General features: G+C 37.7%; 2 protein-coding genes across 4 annotated transcripts in view; one reads left to right on the top strand and one right to left on the bottom strand.

Moving 5' to 3' along the window:
- The window catches only part of LOC107566601 (coiled-coil domain-containing protein 57-like), a 16,627-nt gene extending 2,860 nt beyond the window's left edge, over positions 1-13,767 (bottom strand). Inside the window, exons 1-20 of one of the 2 annotated variants that reach the window (XM_016252103.1) lie at positions 13,477-13,767; positions 12,697-13,155; positions 12,487-12,595; positions 10,505-10,606; positions 9,918-10,075; positions 9,772-9,846; positions 9,352-9,552; positions 8,722-8,880; positions 7,658-7,820; positions 7,331-7,453; positions 5,308-5,479; positions 4,790-4,978; positions 4,540-4,640; positions 4,086-4,286; positions 3,871-3,927; positions 3,234-3,456; positions 2,399-2,544; positions 2,000-2,128; positions 1,241-1,424; positions 428-596 (exon numbers count right to left, since the gene is read on the bottom strand). In XM_016252103.1, the coding sequence (XP_016107589.1) occupies positions 580-596; positions 1,241-1,424; positions 2,000-2,128; positions 2,399-2,544; positions 3,234-3,456; positions 3,871-3,927; positions 4,086-4,286; positions 4,540-4,640; positions 4,790-4,978; positions 5,308-5,479; positions 7,331-7,453; positions 7,658-7,820; positions 8,722-8,880; positions 9,352-9,552; positions 9,772-9,846; positions 9,918-10,075; positions 10,505-10,606; positions 12,487-12,595; positions 12,697-13,094 (2,907 nt within the window). In that variant the 5' untranslated portion in view covers positions 13,095-13,155; positions 13,477-13,767 and the 3' untranslated portion in view covers positions 428-579. Of the gene's footprint in view, positions 1-427; positions 597-1,240; positions 1,425-1,999; positions 2,129-2,398; positions 2,545-3,233; positions 3,457-3,870; positions 3,928-4,085; positions 4,287-4,539; positions 4,641-4,789; positions 4,979-5,307; positions 5,480-7,330; positions 7,454-7,657; positions 7,821-8,721; positions 8,881-9,351; positions 9,553-9,771; positions 9,847-9,917; positions 10,076-10,504; positions 10,607-12,486; positions 12,596-12,696; positions 13,156-13,476 lie in introns of those variants that run through there. The other variant, XM_016252097.1, reaches the window with a different exon arrangement.
- A 1,705-nt stretch (positions 13,768-15,472) lies between these two features.
- The window catches only part of LOC107566576 (monocarboxylate transporter 4-like), a 12,043-nt gene continuing 2,510 nt past the window's right edge, over positions 15,473-25,005 (top strand). Inside the window, exons 1-5 of one of the 2 annotated variants that reach the window (XM_016252073.1) lie at positions 15,473-15,552; positions 20,549-20,791; positions 20,949-21,092; positions 21,175-21,939; positions 22,342-24,207. In XM_016252073.1, coding sequence (XP_016107559.1) covers positions 20,569-20,791; positions 20,949-21,092; positions 21,175-21,939; positions 22,342-22,730 — 1,521 coding nt within the window. In that variant the 5' untranslated portion in view covers positions 15,473-15,552; positions 20,549-20,568 and the 3' untranslated portion in view covers positions 22,731-24,207. Of the gene's footprint in view, positions 15,553-19,728; positions 19,963-20,548; positions 20,792-20,948; positions 21,093-21,174; positions 21,940-22,341; positions 24,208-25,005 lie in introns of those variants that run through there. The other variant, XM_016252064.1, reaches the window with a different exon arrangement.

Genomic DNA, 25,005 nt, shown 5'->3' with positions numbered 1-25,005 from the left:
TTCTCCAATGAAAGGTTAGATTTTTGTGATTTTTTAAAAATAAAATATCAAAAGGATTAACGATGCAGATTTATATTTACCAAGGGTACCAACAATTCTGACCATGTGTGAGTGTGTGTGTGTGTATATATATATATATATATATATATATAACATTACATTAATACATTTAATGATTAAACCACCTGATTAAACTATCAAGATTGTTGTAGAAAATATTAAAAACCTTTTTTCAAGACCAAGATGAATAAAAAGATTACATTTCTATGAACTTGTGTTTTACATGTTTCAAATGTAAAAATTTTTTTTTAAAAAGACTTCTCTTTCTTATCCTCTCAGATATCCTCATTTGCCATTGACCCAAATAGAGGTCAATGACACCATCTTTAATCTTTCTGACAGAGGTGCAAAAATCAAAACTCTTTACTTGAGCATGTGACTGATGCTGAAATGTTCTCTATGTAAATATAATTTGATATTTGGACTAAATGATGTACTATGAAGCAACGCTGACACTGATCCTTTGGTTGCATGATCACAGAGTTGCCATTGTAAGTACCTGTTTCAGTGCCAAGGTTTTCAAATGATGCAAATGTCTGTCCAGGGTACAGAGAAGTGAAAATCATGTATGGTATATTTTTAGTCAACTGGACTTTGTTTTCAATTTATTGAAGACATTTGCCACTCCTCTAAATGGCTTCATCAGTTGTCTGATGAAACTGATGTACCACCATGAAGTGACCGCTGTTAAAGAGCCACAATAGATATATTATGCCTGTATAGACTATTCTCATTCACAATCAGCCTGTCAGGACAGATCTATGCCAGTATAAGATAATGTAAGATGAGGTCTGACTGGTTACAAAAATCCATTTATGGTCTAATCAGCATTATGACCATAGATTGGGCAACTTTCATTTGGCCTCAAGTCCAATCATGCTGCTCTGTCGTGATTCCCCCAGTTCTCAAAGATATTCTGATCTAATCTGATCTTTTGCCTGGACAAATCAAATGATGAAATTACACGCACAGAAGAACGTGTTCAGCATGGCGAAACAGTCAATAAATGAAATTCAGTTTACTAATGAGAGGAGAACTACAAAAGAAGTTGCTTGATTATGTTTTTAGCTTACTAACTTGTATTTTGTTGCAGTTAAATGTCTCATTCTGGGAACATAGCAGGTGAAGTAAAATACTTATGTTTAAATATAAATGGTCTGAAGATTGAACACCTGCTCACCTTTGTCCTCACTGTCACTTGTAGAAAACACAGAGGAACTCAAACCTTGATCTAACATCTTCCACACATTCTGTAGGGAATCATCAGCGCCTATGGGTGACAACAGAAAGTGCGATGACCCAGGCAGTGGTACCGGAGCTTCAGATTGGTTCTGCGGAGGAGTGTTTTCTTTACTGCCCACAGACTTGAGGAAGGAACAGAGAAAAGGAACTCAAACACTGAAACAACAACAACAACAGACTCGCACTGATTACAACCAATAAAATTACATAGACTACTGTTAAAAAATTTGGGGTCAACTAGATTTATTAAAGTATCTTATGCTCACCAAGGCTGCATATATTTAATCAAAAATACAGTGGAAACTGTAATATTGTGAAATATTATTACAATTTAAAATAACAGTTTCCTATTTTAATATATTTTAAAATTCATTCCTGTTATAGCAAGGGTAAATTTTCAGCAGCCATTACTGCAGCCTTCAATGTCATGACTCTCCAGAAATCATTCAAATATGCTGATTTGGTGCTCAAAAAACCTTACGTACTATTATCAACGTTGAAAACAGTTGTGCCGTTTAATATTTTGGTGGAAACTTTGAAACAGACATTTATGTAACATTATAAATCTCAATTTTCACCAAATTAATGCATCCTTGCCAAATAAAAGTATTTTTAAAAAAATGTAACAGTAGTGTATGTGTAAAATATGTTATAATATATAAAATATATTTATGGGATGGTGAAGATGTCATAGTACCTGGACTCTGATTGGAGGCTCCCATGGGTTGGCAGTTCTACGTTTGTCCGAACTCTCACTCTCAGAGAATTGGGGACGGACTATAATCGCCATTTTCTTATTCTGATCTCTTTGTGCATATTGTAGCTCCTAGAGTGAGAATCAAAACTAATGTATTTAAATTTCATGCTTGTGTGATTATTATCAACCATGTATTTTCATACATCTGACAAAGGAGTGATCGCTAACTTTTGCCACACTCCAGTGACCTTGACAAAGAATAACATTGCATAAAAGCTGTCTAAATCTTCACATCAGTACATATACAGAGGCCAAACTGATTAATATGATGAAATATATTCTCTGTATCAATATAGAGAGCACGCTTTGATTGAACAACGTCTCTCATGCAGACGTCACCTGAGTGGTTAGCTGGTACTGTAACTGTTCCAGGGTAGATAAGCGGCTCTTTGGCTGCACGCCATGCTCGGACTGAGAGGGTTCTTTTTCCACCAGACTGTGCTCTGGATCATTTGGTTTGAGAGTTATCTTTGAGTGTCGTGGACCTAAGAAAAAATTTTTTATTCATAAATTGCTAGCATATTTCACTATTAAAAACACATTGAATTAAACATGAAATTAAGCAGAAAAACTGAAATAGTATTTTCTTGTAAAACATGCTTGAATAATTTTGTTTTATTTACAACTTATTTAAAAGCTTTAGAGGGCAATTTCACATAAAGGTGATTGTTTGCATCCCTGATGTCCATTTTAGACAATTTCCATAACGTAAATGTCAATTTTGTCTGTAAATCATAGGTCATATCAAACTGAGGATGTAGCAAGTAAAAATATTTGGATGTGTTTATATTCAGCAATGATTTGCCAGTGAATGACTTCTCACCGAGTAGAATAACCGATATGAATCAAGACAAAACACACAAAGCATGGAGAATTTCTGGGACAAATAAGCATTGGAATCTATTGAGAATCAAACTAAGGTTTCTTTAATCTCTTAGTAAAAACATGGATCAGCCCATTGTGATGGGGCACCAGCATGACAACGAGTGATGAATTATGGTTGTTATCCCCATGTGCCCTTTCACAAAATAACAGAAGAGAGTTCTTTATTTCCCTCCTGAGCCAGAGATAATTCCTTATATAGTTCAAAACATTTGGAAATCTAATATTGTTCATTCATTCTAGATGAATATACTACTGAAACCAATGATTACGCTTCAAAAGCGACACCAACCCTCCAGTCCTGCTTCTATCAGCTGCGCCCGGAGCCTGTTGCCCATTTCAATGAGTTGCTGTTTGTCCTGACTGAGGCTGGAGATCAAGCGTGCAGCCTGTTTGAGCTTTGACTGAAGAGTAGCAACATCACCCACGGTGCCTGCTCTGGCTGAACTCTGCAGCAGCAGCAGTTGCCGTCTCATGGACAAGTTCTCCTCCTGAAGCTGCTTTACCATCTCACTCTTGAATACCAGACATACATTCTCGTTTAGGCAACCATAAAACATACTTCTGATAAAATACAATTCATGTCAGTAATACATCATATAATCACAAGAATGACACATAATACACCTTATTAACTTTGCTCATAAATATGAATTAGGAGATATACTCTTTGGCCTGTAGTCCTAACTGCTGATACAGCCAGCTGGCAACAGCTTCTGCTTAAATTTGTTGTTTTATTCAGCCAGTCATGACTTTGCACCACAAACAAAACAAAATTCTATTAGCTCTCAAAAAGTTGGGGGATGAATTTAGACATTTCTACAAGTGGGTAAAATTATTTCTAAATCATAGAACTAATAACATGTTTGTTAGTAACTGTTCTATAAAACATTTTTATGGTGTGCATTATATTACATGCAGTGCTGTACCTGGTTAAGGACAATGGGCTCTCTCCTGCTTGCAAGGTCAACCTTCAGTGCTGACACCTGACCACAAATACATTGCAGTTTAATAAAGATAAATTGTAATTCAGAAAATATATTAATCATCCCATCTCTTTAAGGCAGAAAGATCATGCCTTATTTTGCACTTATTAGAAACTATTATTTAAAGTTAAATTCTATATACTGTACTTAAAACTTGCCTGGTTGCCAAGTGCAACAGTCTCTAGGTTGTGGAGCAAACTGCCTTTTTGGTACTCTTCTGCCTCCTGTCTCACTTCATTTAACTCCAGCTCAGTAGCTGCCACTCTTTGCTTAAGCCTGGCTTCTTCAGCTGCTGCTGCCCTCTTGTGATTGGCCAGCTCCAGACATAAGCTCTCGTTCTCCATGTGTTTTGAGTGACACTGGAGAAATATAGTCATATATACAGTATATATTCAATATTGCCAACTTTCTCCGTAACTAATCATGAAACATCAGGGAAGAACAAACTTATAAGAAAAAAAAGCAACTAGGAGAGGCACATCATGAATACTGGCTCTGCGCTAACTGGTATGTGTGTATTATCTGTTAGATTTATTTCCATCTAAACAAGAATTACATCATATTTTGGCCTTCTAATTATTAGATGCCTGGGCAAGGGACTGAAATCATTACCTGCTGGGTAAGCTGTTCCACAGCAGACTCCAAATGAGCCAGTCTCACTTCCTGTTTCTTTAGAGCAGCGGCATTGGCTACTTTCTCCACTCGCAGCCCACCTGCAAACACTCTCCTTTAGAACACTGTGCTCCAACCAAAATCTCACTTAATCTTTTCTCCAGTGAGGCACAGAAAACACACTTTTTTAATTAAAATCACCAATCCACAATGTTACACAAAAAGTTTGAGCTTATATTTTTTTAATCACCTATGGTCTCATTAAGTGATCTAATGTGGTTTTGAAGGTAAGCATTGTCAGGGGAAACAGGGAATGTAAGGGCAGGAATGCTGGCAGTATTGACTATCTTGGAAGATTCTTCTAACCGCTCCTCCAGATCACGACATTTGGCCTTTAGCTCCTGGATCTCTTTCTCCAGAGCCTGACTGTAGTCTGTCCCTGAAATAGACAAATTACTGTCATACAACTGGGTGGAGATTAAATGTTCTGACACAAATGCAAGTAACACACTTCATGCACTACTTACAGTATCCTTGACAGGATACTACTTTGTAAGGGCATTACTGTACTGTGATTTAGAAGTGAACTAGAAGACAGACCTAAATTATTTTCTGTTGTATTTAAATAAGAATATTCTTTTAAATTCCTAATTCTAATGACTATTTCCCAACAAGTAGGGGAATACATTTAGACATTTTTGAAAGTGGTGGAAATATGTCACAGAAATAATCATTTAGTTTCCTTATTGGTCTGGAGACCCCTTGTACCTGCAGCGCTGGGTTCTGGATTTGTGGTCTGACTCTGAGCTATAGGCATCTGCTGGCTCAGGTTCTCCATATCTTTCCTCATTTCAGCCACCACTGCTCTAAGAGTGCTGTTCTGCTGCTGGAGTCTCCTGATCTCTTCTGATGGGAAACTGCTGCTGTCTACTGCAGATGCCTGAAGATGCAGTTCACATTGTTTTATGCACAGGTGTAAAGAGTACCTAAAAAACATACTTGAGTAAAAGTACAGATACCTTATTTTTGGTCATTTTTAAAATTACTCCACTACACGTTACAAGTCACCAATTCTAAAACAACTTGAGTAAAAGTCTTAAGAGTATCTGATTTGAACATTACTTAAGTATTTTACTTATACTAAATATAGGCTCAAAGATGCACTAGTCAAAGAGACGTGCCAGTGATAAACTGTAACGTTGTTGTGGAGAAGTTGCGGAAAACAGGCAGAGGCAAGGAGCTATGTGCTGGTATTTCATGGAAAAACTAGAACAAACAATACAGCAAAAACCAAAGGGAACAAAGAACAGCATGACTGGCAAACAGACAACCATTACATTCAACAACTCACAAGGAACTAAAGAAAAACTAGGGCTATATATACACACAGGGGGCTAACAAGCTTAACGAGATAAGACACACCTGGGGAGACTAATCACGTGGAACCAATGAACAAACGGACTACAAACACCACGGGAGACAGAAAGTGACATATAAGTCCAGGGCAAGGCACAGAGAGCATGAAACAAAAACAAGAAAGAGTTGATTTGTGATGAGAGCAATCACGTTTCTTTTCTGAAACCAAAATAAAACTGAACACCTCAAAATTACAAAACAAAACAAACAAACAATATCTTTCAACAAGGTCTCTTCAGTATAATGGATAAATAAAATAATGTTAAGTAAAATTAAAAAGCCAAAGCCTTCTTGCAGTGGATGTGCTGGTTTGGGCCTCATTGCCGGCTGCAGTCATGTCCTCATCTCATATATAAAACACCTCTGATTCACAAATACTTGCTAAGGAACTGGCATTCACATAAAGTAGCCTTGTTGACAAGTTTGGGTGAGTAAGGGCAAAACGCAGTACTTTAAGTGACCTGTAATAGGCAGTATCAAGTCTTTTGTAGCAGAAATAAACTGCTGCAGAAAAACTAATACAGATACTCATTCAAATATGTAGTGAAGTAAAGAGTAAAAGTTGCTAATATCTTTGATACTCAGTACAACTACAAAGTACCCGAAAAGATACTCAAGTACAGTAACTAATTACATTTACTCCAATACTTTACACCTCTGGTTTTATGTTATGTAAGACGGTAATGAAACAATAAAATTATGGTATAAGCCAATTAGCAACCACTAGGTGGAGGCAGGAGATTGTGGCATTTTAAAGATCTGAATTTTCAATCAGTCAACAAGCTATCACAGGACTTAACCTGCAATACACATAGTGTCCGGGGAGATAGTGAACTTTCACAGTAACATTCTGTGAGTGGCCAAGCATCTTCTGCCGATATGCTATTTAAAGTCTCTTAAATGTTTCTTGATAAATTACCTACCAAATGGCTGACAGGGCAGATACAAACAGCTAAATGTGACATATAACTTCAGAATAGCTGTAATAGCATTGCACCTAGTGGATACTATCTATAGTTCTATCTAATGAATGGAAGAGCAGGCCTTAGATTAAATAAATGCTGTGGATGTTGACGCTGTTTGCTGTTTTATTTAAAAAGTAATTTAAGCTACATTTTCTAAGCAACTACACAGACAATCATCCAGAGGCAAGTTAGAGTCAGATGATTTGCTTCATATGCTGTGTGACTCCTACTCTTCAGACACTTTGGCATGAAACCCAGAGAACTGTTGGACGAGATAACCACCAGATCTTTAGCTGTCATCACACCACTTGTGTTTTTTTATCAAAGTACATTCTAAATGGTAATGATTCCTTCACAGTATTATATATCAGTCTGAATGGTGTAACAGAGAAAGCTGCGTGTGGTCTAACCTGAATTCCTGTTAGTGCTGGTTTGGTTCCACGTAGCGCCTGATCTCGCTCTACAGTGACACTTTTCAGCAGCGTCACCATCTCCTGTAATTCTCTTTCCTTCTCTCTCAGTTCAGCAGTTATCTTAGGGCAGATATTAAAATGTAAAACATCACATCCTTACAGAGAACAACTGTGAGAAAAACTAACTGGTTAGAAAATATTGGCCACAAATATAGGACATCAAATATATCTGAACTAACTTCAGAATATGTTAAAATTTTCTTTCATCATGAAATTTTCAGAATACTTTTGTATTTTATGGTGTCTGACTGTGCATCAGCTCACCTGGTCTCTGGCTTGTGTAAGGCTTTGGATGAGTTCCTCGCTTCTCAGGTAGTGCTCAGAACGCACCTCCTCACAGCGCCGCTCCCAGTCCAACTCCAGCTGAACTCTCTTCTGCTCCAATGCCTGCTCCCTCTGCAGACCACTAGACACCTGCTGCTTATACCTGACAGATATACAATTCATCTGAAGGACTGCTTTTTTTAAGTAAATGTAAAGCAAATGTGGCTATACCTCAACCTAAACTGGCAAATCCACATACTTAAGGATTCACAATAAATTAGTTACTGGACAATATTATGTTGTGGTCAAATGATGTTGGAAAGATCATATTTAGGAGATGAATGCACACAAAAGGCACTGCATAAAGAACACCAAACGTTTTTTATGCCCAGAGTGTCAGTGAGTAAACATGTTGGATGCAGTGTCTCCATTAATAATACAATTGTTTAAATGAGTTTAAAAATCAAAATTTTTTTTTTGTGTGTGAAAAAGGTGCATTACCATCTTGCTCCAGTGAAATGACTTGAACACACCTGATGTTATAATTCTTACTTCCCTACGCATTAATATAAACTTTTCATGATGACTTGAATGCACCCTTAAAGATTTTTTTATTTATTGGTATCAGCTTATATTGAATATTTAATTGTGCATGCTCATTTAACCTATATTTACATTTACATTAACTTTTTCATCATCAAACCATTAAATAAAGTTAATCTTTAAAAAAAAAACATTAATTACTTAACACTGTTAAATGTAATCTTATATTTTTATATTTATATACATTTTATAGTGTACATTATAATTACAATGCAATACAATTTTATTTTTAATTTATTTAGACAAATTAGTATAGAATTTTAAAATCAGACATATATTGGCTATTACTGACATTTATCGGTCATAACAAAAAAAATAACAAACAAATAAATAAATAAATAAAATGCATCAGCCAGAATTTTAATATTGGTGCATCCCTACTCTTACTTTTATTTATCACAGTACAACACAGCTAAACAGTTTAAATGTTGTGTAAAAGGTTCTCTCTTGTGACCCCTCACCTTTCTATATCCTCTTTACACCTTTCAAGCTCTGCTCTCACTTTGGCTTCTCTTTCCCCTGCAGAAAGCAGCTCTGTATCCTTGGCAACATTTTCTTTGGAGACCTGTGTGATGTAAGTATCCCAGCCAGATCGGGTTGTTTCCAGCTGCGTTCTGAGCCTTCGGTATCAAATAAGAGATTCAAATCTAATGGGGATCTGGTTACAACTGTGGTACCAAACACAAGTTAAGGCCCTCGATTGAGTACAGATAAGTCTTACAGCAGCCATGTTGTCTGTCTTAATATGTGCATATGAAATATATAATTTATAAATGTTACATTTTAAGAACAGAAAAATTAGGAGCACTTGTTACCTTGAGGCCTTGAATTTTAAACATGTTATATAATCCTAGTGTTCAGAAAGCCATTCTCAGGGACACCCACACATTTCCTCTCAATGTATTTACACTAATTTAGTCATCAGCAAGAGCCGCGTAATGCATCTCCCATCCATTTACACAAATGGATAATTTAACATTTCATGAAAAATGTACACCTTTATGCAATAAAGCTTAAGTATTTCTTGGCAAAGTAAAAATAAACCACAGAACATTTCTGTGAATAGTAATTTTGATACGTTTGTGTCTTACCCTTGTATCTGCTGGTCTCTGTGATGAAGGTCAGCCGTATGGCTCTTTTCTCTCCTCTTCTGCTCCAAAATCATCCTGTCCAGTTGAGCCTGCAGTTTTGAGATTTTCCCCCTCTCCTCCTGGAGCTCCCTGGCATGAGCCTCTCTCATGAGACCCAACGCATCCTCTTTCTCCCGAGACCTTCGTTCCAGTTCTGCGTGTCTGAATATATCAAATTTCAAAACATCGGAGCAAGACATGCTGGCCTACCCAGAGTAATCTGAGCACAGAAAGGTTCATGACCTCAGCTGTTTTTTGATTGGTCATTAGGATCTAAAAATGTTCATGTCATTTGCATTTACTGTATCTTATGTGTAATAACTGGATTTGACAGGGGATACTTTATGACAGGGTATCTCAAACTCTAGATGTAGTACTTACTTCCTGTTGTAGGCTTCTTGCTCTTTTTTATAATTGTTCTCCATTTGTTTTAGTTTGTCTTCAAGCTCTTTTATCCTGTAAAACAGTAATCATGATCTTCATGATCTTTAAACAGCTTTTTTGTTAACATATACATGTCAGCTCACCTGGAGTCTTTCATTGCAGCGGTGTTCTTTATTTCCCAGTCTCTGTGCTGGATCTCTTTTTGAGCCTGCTGGTGAAGTTCTTCAGAGGCCTGCAGGGCCTCGGTGGCCTGACTATGAGCTTTGGCGTGGACCTCCATCTCTTTGCTCAATAGCTTTTCCTGAACAATAAAGATTAATATTAAACTCAAAATGTTAAATGCAGATGATCACTCATACTACAGCGATAAATATGTGGACACCTGAACACTTATGTGCTCCCTACCAGCTTCTACTCACCTGGGAAGACTTTCCAAATTAAGCTGGAACCTGACTGTGGGAATGTGCCCCCATTCAGAAACAAGTATGAGTTCAGGCACTGACATTCAGATAATGGGGCCTAGCTCACGGTCAGTATTCCAATCCATCATTCATGTGGGTATTTCAACATACAGTACTTTTGGTCATGTAGTGTCAAAGCAGTGGTTCATAACCAAAAAAATAAAAAATAAATAAATACAAATTTGATTCTAGGTTCACAACCACTGGTCTAAACGGCCCTGACTTCCAACATAAAGATTACAATAGGTTTGATGTGGTATGGGTCTTACTTTGAGCTCATGTGAGAGAACTACACTGTTCATTTCATCCAGCTTCAGATGGAATTCATGCTCCCGCTTCCTCATCTCACCGTCAAAATCTGCCATCATTTCCTGTTGTGGATTGCAATTTACAAGATTCACTGTAAGTGATAATGTTTAACCTAATAATGCAGGAATTTTTTTTTTTTACCAAACCCTTATATGCCTATGCTTATACAACACTTAAATGTCAAAAGTCAAGCGACAACAACACTGAACAATAATCTATTTTCAAACTGACCTACAGCATAAATAGCTTTGGTTCACCGACATTATCTGTGATCCTTCACGACCTTATCATTTTACTTTACAGAGTGAGGTGAGGATTGCTTTAGCAGTTAGTTGACATAGCTCAACGACTAAGAACTCCTGCCAACTGGAATCCTTTGAGGTCAGTGGGTTTACTTTAAATAACATACAATGTCGTGGCACTAATCCCAGGACATCCACTTTGTGGATAAAATTTTTTAACCAGAAACAGCATCATAACTGTAAATACCCAAAACAAATAAGATTTTAAAAGACTTAAATTTAGGGAAAGGACACAATAGATGTTTAGTCAGTTAATCAAATCAATGTATTTTTTTATTCTGTGGCCGTGTTATTAGTGTGTTACAGACACCCGTGTGCAGACTGACGTTTTGGGCCATTACATTGCATCTTGCAGTGTTTTTTTGAGTGTCTTCTGCCATGAGCACTGTGCCATGTCTAGTTAAATACAGTCCAGCTTTTTAAAGGGGTCATATGATGCGATTTCAAGTTTTCCTTTCTCTTTGGAGTGTTACAAGCTGATTGTGCATAGATAAGATCCCTGAAGTTGCAAAGACTAAAGTCTCAAAACCAAAGAGATATTCTTTATCAAAGTTAAGACTCTGCCACGCCCCCCTAAAACGGCTCGTTCTAACACGCCCCCACATATCTACCTCACTATGTGGAAATATTTGCATAATGCCGCCCAAATGTTCATGCAAAGAAAGAAGCCGTGGTTTCAGTAACTGCAGTTAGTGTTGAAGCAGCATGTCAGGGAGACGCTGTGTGTTTCTAGGCGAAAGCAAAAGCACTTTATTTGGCCTTCTGGAAGTAGATGCATTTAGGAATCTTTAAGATGACTTACAACAGAACAGCAATGCATTTTATGGACGACCGTTTCGTGAACCTAGAAGAGGAGGTAATTCTGACTTTGCTATGACAATCTGACGCTTCTGAATCAGCTACTGTTTTGTTATTAGTTTAAGTATTTGCTATTGACTGTTCAAATGCGGAGTTTTGCGCATCGTGTGTGTGTGTGTGTGCGCGAGCGAGCGAGCGAGAGCGAGAGAGAGAGAGAGAAGGGGGTCACAGTGGAGTCAGCTGTCTTAACCGTGGCTTGTGTACTGCAAACACATATTCATCACTGTGTCGGTCACGAGACTCTGTTCCCCTTTCAGGCTCTGTCTTTACATTTATTTTGAAAGATGAAGCTCGCGATTATGGTAAGGGGCGCTTAATTTCCGACGAGTGCTTGCGGTGTTCGGCCAATCACAATGCACTGGGTCAGCTGGCCAATCAGAGCAGACTGCGCTTGTCGGAAGGAGGGACTTTGTAGAAAACTAAGCGTTTGAGAGCGGCGGGGCATAGAGGACTTACAATAATGTACAGTATTTGAAAAATAATGTGTTTTTTGAACATTAAAGCATGTCACCATATTCTGTTACACCAAATACACAAAATAATGATCTTTAAAAAAGCATTATATGACCCCTTTAAAACATATGACCCCGTGTTTTTGAACACAACAAATGTGTCCTATAAATCTTTTTTTGCTTGTATTAGGATAGGACCGTATGTAGACAGGAAACGAAGTGGAAGAGAACTTGGGAAGTCTGAAGCACAACAGCACTATATGTCGGCGTGCTGCCCACAAGGCTATTGGCACAACATGTGTCCTATAAATCTTGCAGTTGACACCATACCTGTTTCTGAAGCGCCAGCTCACCATCAGATTCTCTTATTCGCCGCTGGAGATCCCGTCTAAGTGTTTCATTTTCCTCCCTGAGTTTTTGAATCTCACTTTCCATCATGCTAAAAAGCCAGAACAAATATCATCAAAATTCCACAAAAACCTAATTTAGAAATCAGTGTGGATGACCAAATATAGATGAGCCTGAGAAACAAAGTCATACTTCTGGACTTTTTCCAGTTTGACTCTATGCTCGACTCCCCTCTTCTGATATTGCACTTCTATGTCCTCCTTCGCCCTCCGCTGCTCCTCCAGGGCATCCTGAAGTTTTGCTCTCTCAATCCTCAGCTCACTGACCTCTTCCCGCCTGGCACTCTCTTCCGTCTGAGCGCGGGCTGCCAAGGCATCATAACGCTCCAGCTCTTTGTCCCTCTCCTCCAACACACGAAGATTATACTTGAAGTCATTCCGTAAGCGGAGGAAACGCTCTCTCTGGGTGGACAGCTCTGATGTGGCTTCATTTAAAGCAGTCTCCAGTTGTTGAATCCGCAAAGCCTGGAGTTCTTTCCATTCTCTTTCTTTACAAGCCAGCTGGGCCTCCAGGTCCACAGCTTCCTGCATGGTTATGAAGCAGATGCTGAACAACAGGGCACTGAAACACTTGACATCCTGTTAAGCAAATCTGTAGACACAAGAAGTGATTATAAAATGTTTATCAGAACATGTTTGTAAGTAAACACGCAAAAATGAAAACCTACACATCATATAAAGCCATAAATAAGTTAAAAAAGACATCTGATAATGGCATAATAGCTTAAGTTATATCCTTCCTGGTCCAAAAAAAGAATGAAACAACTAACGTAAATGTTCAGCTACAAGAAGAACATAAATCCTTATGGCTAAAACATTGAACACAACAAGCAGAACTTCGCAAAAAACAAGCTATTTTAAACAATTTCGACAGAATTATTTCATTCAATAAAAACGTTAAAACGTAATTTACCTTCATGTGTATATCAGCCAAACATTAATGAAGAGGCACGTATTTTCTCCGGTTAGCTCGCACAGCGAATATTGTTGTTTTGTGTTCTTGTCATAAGTAACTTACAGATGTCCGGAACTGTGTAAAAGTAAAAATACACAGCAGCTACTCCGGAAGGAAGTTGTTGAATATGTCTTAAAAAGTTTACACTGAATGTTTAAGTCAGCTAAGCTAACTAGCTAAGGCATAGCATAAGTTCTAGCTTAGCGCCACCACCACAACTATCAGTGCTGCCATGGAAACAAAAGGCGTCTGCAGTAACATCCGTTTCAATGGTGTGCATGCTGGATGAATGTAGTTCCCATTTTTCACAACTGAGCGTCATTTGCTCACTTTGAAAGCCGGCAATTTTGAGTTCACTTCTGATTAAGCTCTATTTCTGGCAGGACTATTATTTCCCGCTATAAAAGCATCACGCTTATCGTAAAGTTATAAAAGCTTTCCGAGACTTTTGTTTGAAAAGAAAATAAGGAGTCATAAATAAGTAATGGAAAATGATTTGTTATTTTGTATTGCATTTTGTTTAAGTTACCTACACTAAAAGATATATTTCTCACAAAGTACTTTAACGTTTTACACAACAGACTATTGCAAGTCTGTCAGGTTCACCGTGTACTTCCCTGTTCCTGCCAGAAGTATAAGACAAGTTGAGACAGTTTTGCCTCATCGGTTGGTATTTTTCCAAACCTGTGACAACTTTTCCTGCGGCTTACAAAACTGTACATGAAATTAGACACCTGATTCACCTGGTTTCTACCTGCCTGCTGGCACGTTCTAAATTATATCTGTAGCCTACTTAGTGTATAAATGATAGGCTACATTTTCTCACATTTATTAATAAGAATGTCGCATGTAAATAATTTCTTCGTCTTATTAAGGTGGATGCTGCAACTTCCTGACGAAAACAAAATGTTCCTCTTTTCAGTTTTTGTAATATCTGCCGGTATGTTTTACACTCATTCACTACTCAGAACTCTCTACAAAACCAACAGCTGTCTTTACATAATATAACAACAAACACTGTATCTAAAGAAGTGTTCAGAGTTGCTGACAAATTAGCTGAATTGCAAGGAAGTGGCATCAGCCTGTTTTGTAACTCTTCAATTTGACCTGCGTCACCATGATGTGTGCCACATTGTGTGGGGGAAAATGCTAAATAATATTTTTGTTCAGCACCTAATGAGAAACAAGCTGATGCTTCATAAATGAAGAGAAGGTCCGTAAATCCCCTTTAAATCCCCTGAGAGAAGGAGAGAGAGGTGGGGAAAAACATGGGCTGCACGTTTTTGTTCAGCACCTAATGAGAAACAAGCTGATGCTTCATAAATGAAGAGAAGGTCCGTAAATCCCCTGAGAGAAGGAGAGAGAGGTGGGGAAAAACATGGGCTGCACGTCTTCTATTAACATTACAGAATAGAACATGGTCAATATTATCTTTCAACGTTCAATTTAAATAACTGTAATTGCACACACTATGCTACAATTTCAGTTTATTTATTATGAAATAACGCTGTCCTTCTGTCCTCTGATAAGCATTGTTCAGGGCTGCCGTTCCCAAAAGCTTTAACGCTTTCTTATAATACTTTTGGGAACAGCAGCCCTGTTTGAATGTAAGTGCGTGAACTTTGATTGATTAGTTCTGTCTTGCAACATTTGCGTTTGTTCAGATGAGCAGGAAAATAGTTATATCCTACACAATTACTCGCCAACAAAGGTTATTCGTCCAATTCAATGCATATTGTACGCATTATAATTTTTTTGTTAAATAAACAAAATCACTGGTAAATAAAACACACCTTAGTATCGATATTTTTTGTTCGAGTATCGATACTTTCGATACTCGAGTATCGATATATCATCGATACGCCCATCCCTATCAGTAACTCAAGTGACTCATTGGTGACAGAACACAGTCAGAGGAGCGGAACCCATTCAATGCCTCTTCAAAAGATGAGTGCCGTGCGAACATGATGGTCCTGGTCCTGGTCCTAGGAGGGCATCATCAGTGAAATACCTTAATCGAAGAGCATCGTTAAGGTATGTATGTGAGGACTGATGCCTCTAAATATGTCAACATGTGTTCAGAGAAAATGTTTGTGTCGTCGGGATGGGTGATGCTGAATGCCGGTGGGCTGCTATGGAGACTGACTGATGAAAAGTAGCCAACAGGTTTCGGTTCAGAAACAGAAATAATGTTCTTTTGTCTATTTATCGTTGAAAATATACGCCATGTGATAAACACAAACATTTTAAAAGCTTATATCGTGAATTATCCACACACCGATACAATTGTCATATACTAGTCTGATATTTTCACAGCATGTAATGTAATCGTTGAGTAGTTGTTAGTTGAGGGCTTATTGGCAGAGGAGAGAGAGTATAAATGTCACGTTTAGCACGTAGACCAGGGAGCGCCACCGGCGCATCAGATGCTCTTCATGCAAGTATCTAGAGACAGAAGGACATATTAATTCATGTAATTATGAAGTTTACAAATTTGACAGGGGAGTCGATTTCACAAAGTTATTTCGATAGGAAAATGTATGGGCGCAATTTTTGAGGTTCGTCTCGAACAGCCTTTTGAGCAGTTATATGCATATATGAGCATATATGACATTTAAATCTATAATGTTGTCAGTGTCCCATCCTGAAATGAACCAAAATGCTCAATCAGCCTACCACCTCAAGGGGGGAAAAAAAATGCACTGCTACTATTAAAAGTGTATATATATATATATATATACACACACACACACACACACACACATATTATATATAGTTATATACACGCATATATATATATATAGCTTAGGGTCACGTGATTTTGCAAAAGACAGACATGTTCCTGGATCAACATTATTTTCCAAAAATATAGACCTAACCCTACCCATAATTTATCTCTAAAATCAGTGGGAAATGAATGACAAGGGTGTAGAAGCACCTAACTGTGGTTGTAAGGCTAACACTGACATTTCCTGTAAACGTATTTCTCAATTCTGATTGGTCGATTGGAATGTTGTTCCTGGATCAAGATGGATGTTGATCCAGGAACATGTTGCACTTTGTGAAATCACGTCCACCATGGAGTATTGTAGGGGGAGGAAGGCCAGAGGAGGCTGTAATGTATAATGTAAATCTGCCTTAATTCCCTTCTCAGACTTATCCTTATTACTACATCAATACCATTCTTAACTATAATCATAAAAAAACAACAATAAAATTAGGAGTGGTGTCACACACAGACCTATAGGATATACAGTCATGGCCAAAAGACTTAAGCTGTTGTGGTGTTCATTCACATTGTTTCTAGATTATATTGTAGAGTGATCAGATGCATTTTAAATAATTGCTAAAAGCTTCCTTGGCCAAAAAAAATGAACTTTTCACAAAAAAACAAATTTCAGTTTTTTTTATCCTTACACAAAATGACCAGTCCTCACACGACGGCACATGGTGTGACCCATCAAATATAACTATACAAAAATAAATTAATTATAGTGATAATATTATTGCACTTTATTTAGTTTAAAAATAAAATAAAATCAAACTAAATAAAGTGTGATAATACTATTTTATTTTAAAATAAACAGGGAGTATTAAATACAAATACAATTATTTTATAGTAAACTTAAAAATAAAATGCTAATATTTTTATTATTTTAATTTGAACCGCAATTATTTTAAATTTATTAATTTTTCATTTTCAAATTTATATTGTAGAGTGATCAGATGCATTTTAAATAATTGCTAAAAGCTTCCTTGGCCAAAAAAAATGAACTTTTCACAAAAAAACAAATTTCAGTTTTTTTTATCCTTACACAAAATGACCAGCTAACATTATTTGACTAATATCAGCAGCACATGTGTGAATGAGTACTAGTCAGATGAAATGACTATCATACTATATAGATTGTAAAAGCAGACTGATTGCTATAAAAGGAGGGAAGAATCGCTTCCAATCATTGGGTTCTTGACATTTAGTCATTTAGCTAAAGATCATAAAGATTTATGCTTTCAGTTTGAATAGAAATCTCATGCACTACTGTTTGTCGATCTAAAATGGTAATTGTGCATTAACGCTGTCAGCCATGTAACGTTAGGTACGCAAACGCGCGCTCTGAACTAATTTACACAGCGCATTTCTTATTTTGGTATGGTATTGATGTAGTAATAAGGATAAGTCTGAGAAGGGAATTAAGGCAGATTTACATTATACATTACAGCCTCCTCTGGCCTTCCTCCCCCTACAATACTCCATGGTGGACGTGATTTCACAAAGTGCAACATGTTCCTGGATCAACATCCATCTTGATCCAGGAACAACATTCCAATCGACCAATCAGAATTGAGAAATACGTTTACAGGAAATGTCAGTGTTAGCCTTACAACCACAGTTAGGTGCTTCTACACCCTTGTCATTCATTTCCCACTGATTTTAGAGATAAATTATGGGTAGGGTTAGGTCTATATTTTTGGAAAATAATGTTGATCCAGGAACATGTCTGTCTTTTGCAAAATCACGTGACCCTAAGCTATATATATATATATGCGTGTATATAACTATATATAATATGTGTGTGTGTGTGTGTGTGTGTGTATATATATATATATATATATATATATATATATACACACACACACACACACACACACATATTATATATAGTTATATACACGCATATATATATATATAGCTTAGGGTCACGTGATTTTGCAAAAGACAGACATGTTCCTGGATCAACATTATTTTCCAAAAATATAGACCTAACCCTACCCATAATTTATCCCTAAAATCAGTGGGAAATGAATGACAAGGGTGTAGAAGCACCTAACTGTGGTTGTAAGGCTAACACTGACATTTCCTGTAAACTTATTTCTCAATTCTGATTGGTCGATTGGAATGTTGTTCCTGGATCAAGATGGATGTTGATCCAGGAACATGTTGCACTTTGTGAAAATCACGTCCACCATGGAGTATTGTAGGGGGAGGAAGGCCAGAGGAGGCTGTAATGTATAATGTAAATCTGCCTTAATTCCCTTCTCAGACTTATCCTTATTACTACATCAATACCATTCTTAACTATAATAAAAAAACAACAATAAAATTAGGAGTGGTGTCACACACAGACCTATAGGATATACAGTCATGGCCAAAAGACTTAAGCTGTTGTGGTGTTCATTCACATTGTTTCTAGATTATATTGTAGAGTGATCACATGCATTTTAAATAATTGCTAAAAGCTTCCTTGGCCAAAAAATGAACTTTTCACAAAAAACTAATTTCAGTTTTTTTTATCCTTACACAAAATGACCAGCTAACATTATTTGACTAATATCAGCAGCACATGTGAAAGTGTGAATGAGTACTAGTCAGATGAAATGACTATCATACTATATAGATTGTAAAAGCAGACTGATTGCTATAAAAGGAGGGAAGAATTACGATCCGTGAGCAATTTGGTGATGATCTGTGCATTTTCCAGCATGATGGAGCACCATGTCACAAAGCATGAGTGATGAAGAAGTGGTTCGAAGATCATTACATTGAAATTTTGGATCCATGGCCAGGCAAATCCCCAGATCTCAATCCTAGGGAACCTGTGGTCAGTCCTCAAAAGGCGAGTGGACAAGCAGAAGCCCACAAATTGTGATCAACTCCAAGAACTAATAAGGCAAGAATGGATCGCCATCAGTCAGGATTTGGCCCAGAAGCTAATATCAAGCATGCCAGAGCGAATTGCAGAGGTTATGAATAACAAGGGTCAACTCTGTAAATATTGACTCTTATGTTTTTTTGCCAATAAAAGCCTCTAAAACTTATGAAATGCATATCATTGTTTTTCAGTATACCATAGAAACATGTGGAGAAATAATCTACAAATACTGAAGCAGCAAACTTGGCAAAACACAACATTTATGTCACTGCTAAAACTTTTTGGCCATGACTGTACATTGCTTATATGTTTAAAAATCAATGAAAAAATACAAGCAGTAATCTTCTTGTCATTGCGTTGCAATTGACAGATTAGAATCAGCTGTTTTGCTAATTAGTATGGACGTGACAAGAAGCATCCATAATTAACAAACAGTCAGTGCCAGCTGTGACCTGTTTCAGAGAAACAATTCAATGGCCTTTCTAAAATGAATCCTAACCCTACATAATTCCTCCTTAAGCAAACATAATTTAAATCCCAACCATAAATTTTGTATAAAAACCTACATAAGATGAGGATAAATACGAGACAAGTTACTCTTAACCTCATGGGAGGTGATTCTGGTTATTGCAATCAGTACCACATGGAGAAATGTCAGAGTCTTAATTTAGGCTGGTAGGGTACAGAGGTGTGCCCCTCAGCCCCCACCCCCTGGTTGCATCTAGATGAGGTAGATATGTGGGAGGTTCAGAACAGTTAGAGAGAGAATCAGTTTTCAAGGACCTTAAGCAAGGTAGGTCATACATATATTGGTTGCATGACTTTCTCTTACCAAATGCAGCTCTTCTACATCACGGTTCTTGATCCACTAATTTCCACATATATGTAACGCGTTGAGCAAACTCTATTTTTTTGTTTACTTGCATGTCTCTAATAGTAAGTTAAGTAATAGTGGTAGTGGTAATACTTAAGTGGTTTAACTGCCTTGCATTAAAAAAAAAACAATTATTTTATTTCTTGTACATGTTCGTACAAAATTCCACCAAATGCAGCTCTTCTACATCACGGTTCTTGATCCACTAATTTCCACATATATGTAACGCGTTGAGCAAACTCTATTTTTTTGTTTACTTGCATGTCTCTAATAGTAAGTTAAGTAATAGTGGTAGTGGTAATACTTAAGTGGTTTAACTGCCTTGCATTAAAAAAAAAACAATTATTTTATTTCTTGTACATGTGTAGTACAAAATTCCACAGTTGTTCTTAGTATCCAGATGAATAGTTTCAGAGTTCACATATAGATTTACAAAGGACCAGGTGTCTATTAGCTTTTTGTTTTAAATGATTTTATGAGACCGTTTCTTCTCTTTTTGTTGCAGTTGAGATCTGACAAAGCATCATGGGAGGTGCAGTTGTAGACACTGGTGACAGTGGGGTCAAGGCCCCCGATGGAGGATGGGGTTGGGCTGTCCTCTTCGGCTGCTTCATCATTACAGGTTTCTCCTACGCCTTCCCCAAAGCAGTCAGCGTCTTCTTCAAAGAGCTTATCCGGGAGTTTGGAGTGGGCTACAGTGACACGGCTTGGATCTCCTCAATACTTCTTGCAATGCTTTATGGCTCAGGTACAGATGTCCACTGACAGCAGGGATAGATGAGAATATTTTGTGGCTAAGTGGGTTTTCAAATTGCAGGTCCACAAGAAGGATCTTGTAGTATTATCGTCCTATTCTTTCTTGGAAATCATGATTCTGCATGCTAACCGTAGTTTGCTTGTTGCAGGGCCTATATGCAGCATCCTAGTGAACCGTTTCGGGTGTCGCCCTGTGATGATGGTCGGGGGCCTTTTTGCCTCACTTGGTATGGTTATGGCATCTTTTGCAACCAACATCATCCACATCTATCTCGGCACAGGAGTCATAACCGGTGAGTACTGTTTTGTGAATACTTATGAAATTCTGATGCACTTCATTTCAATGCATTAACACCCTCAAACTATGTTCTCCAGGTTTGGGTCTTGCTCTGAACTTTCAGCCATCCCTCATCATGCTGAACAGATATTTCAGTGAGAAAAGGCCCTTGGCCAATGGGTTGGCTGCAGCTGGAAGTCCCGTGGCTCTGTGCTGTTTGTCTCCTCTTGGTCAGGTTCTTCAATATGAGTATGGTTGGCGTGGAGGCTTCCTAATCCTTGGAGGGATTCTACTGAACTGCTGTGCATGTGGAGCCCTCATGAGGCCCTTGAAAGCACCCAAAAAAACAAGCGAGGTGGACCAAAAGGAATCCAAATCAAAGCCTAAGCTTCTTGACTTCACCGTCTTTAAAGATCGTGGCTTTTTGATTTACACTGTGGCTGCGGCCATTATGGTGTTGGGTCTTTTTGTGCCTCCTGTGTTTGTGGTAAGCTATGCCAAGGAACTGGGCAATGAGGACACAAAGTCTGCCTTGCTGCTCACCATACTAGGGTTCATTGATATCTTCGCCAGGCCAACATGTGGTATCATCGCTGGGCTCAAGTGGGTTCGGCCACGATGCGTTTACCTCTTCAGTTTCGCTATGATCTTTAATGGCACTACTGATATTATCGGCTCCATGGCCAAAGACTATCCATCTCTCGTGGTGTTCTGCATCTTCTTCGGTGTCTCCTATGGCATGGTTGGAGCCTTACAGTTTGAAGTGTTGATGGCCATTGTGGGGACGGAGAGGTTCTCCAGTGCCATTGGCTTGGTGCTGTTGGTTGAAGCCATTGCTGTGTTGGTGGGACCACCTGGAGCAGGTCAGTCATTTATGTTCTGTAGTTTCTGTGCTGTTAAAGAAGTCCTAAGATAAGCAACGAATCGACTAAAACATACAATTACATGACCGAAGTATCTCCTCTAGTCTTTTAGATTACCTACAAAGCAAACCACTTTCTCTTTGCAAATGGTCAAACTAAAATATTGTTGGAATGCAGGTGGCCCTTTTTGTACCTTACAAGAACCCTTTGTTTAGTGTTGGAAGGGCCTTCTATTTGTACAATACCATATGTTAATTCCTTATTTGGATTTTTTTTAGACCTACAAACACAACAAATGGATGTTATAGTTGTCCAAACAATGACGTGTGACCTGTCAGGGCTGCCGCCACAATTGGCCAATCCATGTAGGTCGTTTATCATGCTTCTCGTTTCGTTTCACAGGTCGTCTTCTGGATGCCACAAATAATTACATGTTCGTCTTCCTGCTGGCTGGGTGTGAGGTGGTCCTCTCGGCCCTTGTGCTCGGCATTTGTAACATGCTCTTCATCAAAAGGAAGCCCCAACAGCCTGACCCTCCAGCAAAAATGGAGATGGCCATTACTGAGACCGAGATGGAGGAGCTCAACAAAGCACCAAAGGACAACCAAGACAACGGAGGTGGTGAAAATGGGAAGAAGCAAGCCATCGAACATGAAGTAATGACAAAATCTGATGATAAAAAGGTTGATGAGCCTGAAAGCATAGGGGTGGACTCGATAGAGGTGGAGACCGCTTCCAAAAAGGTGACTGAACCAAATGGTGTGGTTGTAGAACCTGAATCCTCTCTGTGAATATACTAGAACAATAGATATGACCGAGCTTCCCTTGTAGGAATCATGGACGTGCGTTTGTTGTAGTGTATGCTTTTTGTAACGAGCTTCAAGTGTGGTTGCAGAGGACCGCTTTTAGACCTGCTCTGCAGCTCCGATTTAGCCATTTTTAGGCCGACCACTGCCTTGTATGTTAGCAGATGTCATATCCTGATATGTTCTTGTTATAAAAATAGAATAGATTTATACTGTGGCATCAGATTTGACCAGTAAACACTCCACAACAGAGCAGGTCACCAGCATTATACTGAATATTACCAGCTTGTGTCTTTGTGGCATTCACTGTTTGCTAATGTGGATTTAGAATATATTGTTGTCATCTGTAACCTTTTAAACTGGTCCTGAGAGAGCACAGGATTGTATTTAAAGTCCTGTATTTCAAACAAATAGAAATGACATGCAAATGAGGATCCTAGTTAGTCTTTTTAAATTGGATACATTATTGAGGAATGTACACAGTTCAGACATGCTTGTATTTTTGTGAACCGTTTCAAAGTACATATTATTGGAGGACAAAGCGGTTACATAATTTTTATAGTGTTTGGGTTTTTGCTATTGTTAATTTTAACTTTCTTGTATAGATTCAGTATTTATATTAAAGTGTTGATGTCAGCTGGCAGCTCCACTTTATATTTATTTGTATTTTATTAATCTAAATGTCAGTGTTTTCAGATCACCTGCATCAATCAGGAGAGGACCACATATACTTGTGATATGTTGGTTATGTAACATTTATTTTCAGTTCAATCAACATTGACTCGAATGCTTTTTTTTTTTTTTTTTTTTTTTTTTTTTGGAAAACCAAATAGTACTACAAGATTTATGAAAATGGTGGTATGGGTAAAACCATTCTAAACTTTACCTCATTTTGTTTTTCACCAGCACTGTATGAGTAGGGACCCTCTTTTACTACGTTCTAAAGACACTTGAGCTGTTTTTGGTTGTGCCTCAAGTCTTGTAGCCATACAGAATTTGAATTATTTTACAAAATAAATATCTTTCCCTCTCCACTGGACCTTGACTCATGTTATGGTGTTTTGTTTTTTTTTTTTTACTTCAAGCTGACATGATTCAGTCCCCCACTTTATTTGGAATTCAATTAAAAATGATGCATTAAATTACTGAGTGAACTGATTTGCCCTGAAATTACGCTAGTAAAAGAAGGGTAGTGAAAATTGTAAATGACCACAATGTTTACTCCTACAATAAGACATAGTCCAAATCCTATTAGCACAGGATTTGTGCAGTATTTTCAGGTCAGTCCAGCTGGTGTCATTCTGCAAATGCACCTTAAGCAGTGGCTCATCCGAAACAGTGAGGTAAACTAGCAAGGTGATCAATCCTGCTCCTAAATATCTACCCTTGCTGTGGGGTTTAAATCTAAACTTGCTTAAATGATCACGTTAACACAGATGTTAAGCTAAATTAAGCTGAAACGGTTCAATCATTCTTGAGAAGTGGGACAAAACTGGGTGCAAAATTGAAAAAAATAAAACCTTGTACTCAAGAGAAGTGAAACTACATTTATGTATCTTATGTACTAAGCTACTGAGCTATGCTTTGATACAACCTCCCAACTTGTCTCTTTTTTAACAATGTTAAGTGTCATTTTAACTATCGAATACATTGAATCAGTCAATTACTGTATTAAAACAAACACATCAAACAGTATGTTATTGTTTATAAAGCTTTTATTCGAGTTACATTTAAGTATTTTGATATATCATTGGAACACAATCTTATGGTGGTGACATCTGACGGTTTTGACAAATTTGGCATTTCTTTCACAAAACCAATGGCGTTCATGTAGTAGCCATTTACTTTTTTTCTGTTGATGCTAGATGCTAATGGAACCTGCTTCGGGAGAATACAATTATCTAAATATTTCAAATAATTTCCTCAGAAATTGGAAGATGGTGTTGACATCATGGCTGTGACACAGGAAATATTAACATTAGGATTTAAAATATTCTAAAACTATAAAACTTAGCAGAGCCTGTCTGACAACTGATGTACTCTGCAGAGGTGAACTGTGGCAAGGGGGTCCTTTAGAGTGACAGCTGCCCCTGATATTCCCTGATTTTACTTTAAAATCTTAAGCATGCATGTCATTAAAAAACAACCTTCCTTTGATAGGAGATATTAAGTGTTGCTTTTGATCAAACAAGCTCTTTGTCATCATTAAAAAAACATTTTTATCCATTTTATTGCATATGAATGATTGAACCCTTCTCTG

Source organism: Sinocyclocheilus grahami, unplaced genomic scaffold, assembly GCF_001515645.1.
Source record: "Sinocyclocheilus grahami isolate Dianchi unplaced genomic scaffold, SAMN03320097.WGS_v1.1 scaffold26.1, whole genome shotgun sequence".
NCBI lineage: Eukaryota > Metazoa > Chordata > Actinopteri > Cypriniformes > Cyprinidae > Sinocyclocheilus > Sinocyclocheilus grahami.
The sequence above is the reverse complement of the archived record's forward strand: the minus strand, read 5'-3'. Positions and strand labels throughout refer to the sequence as shown.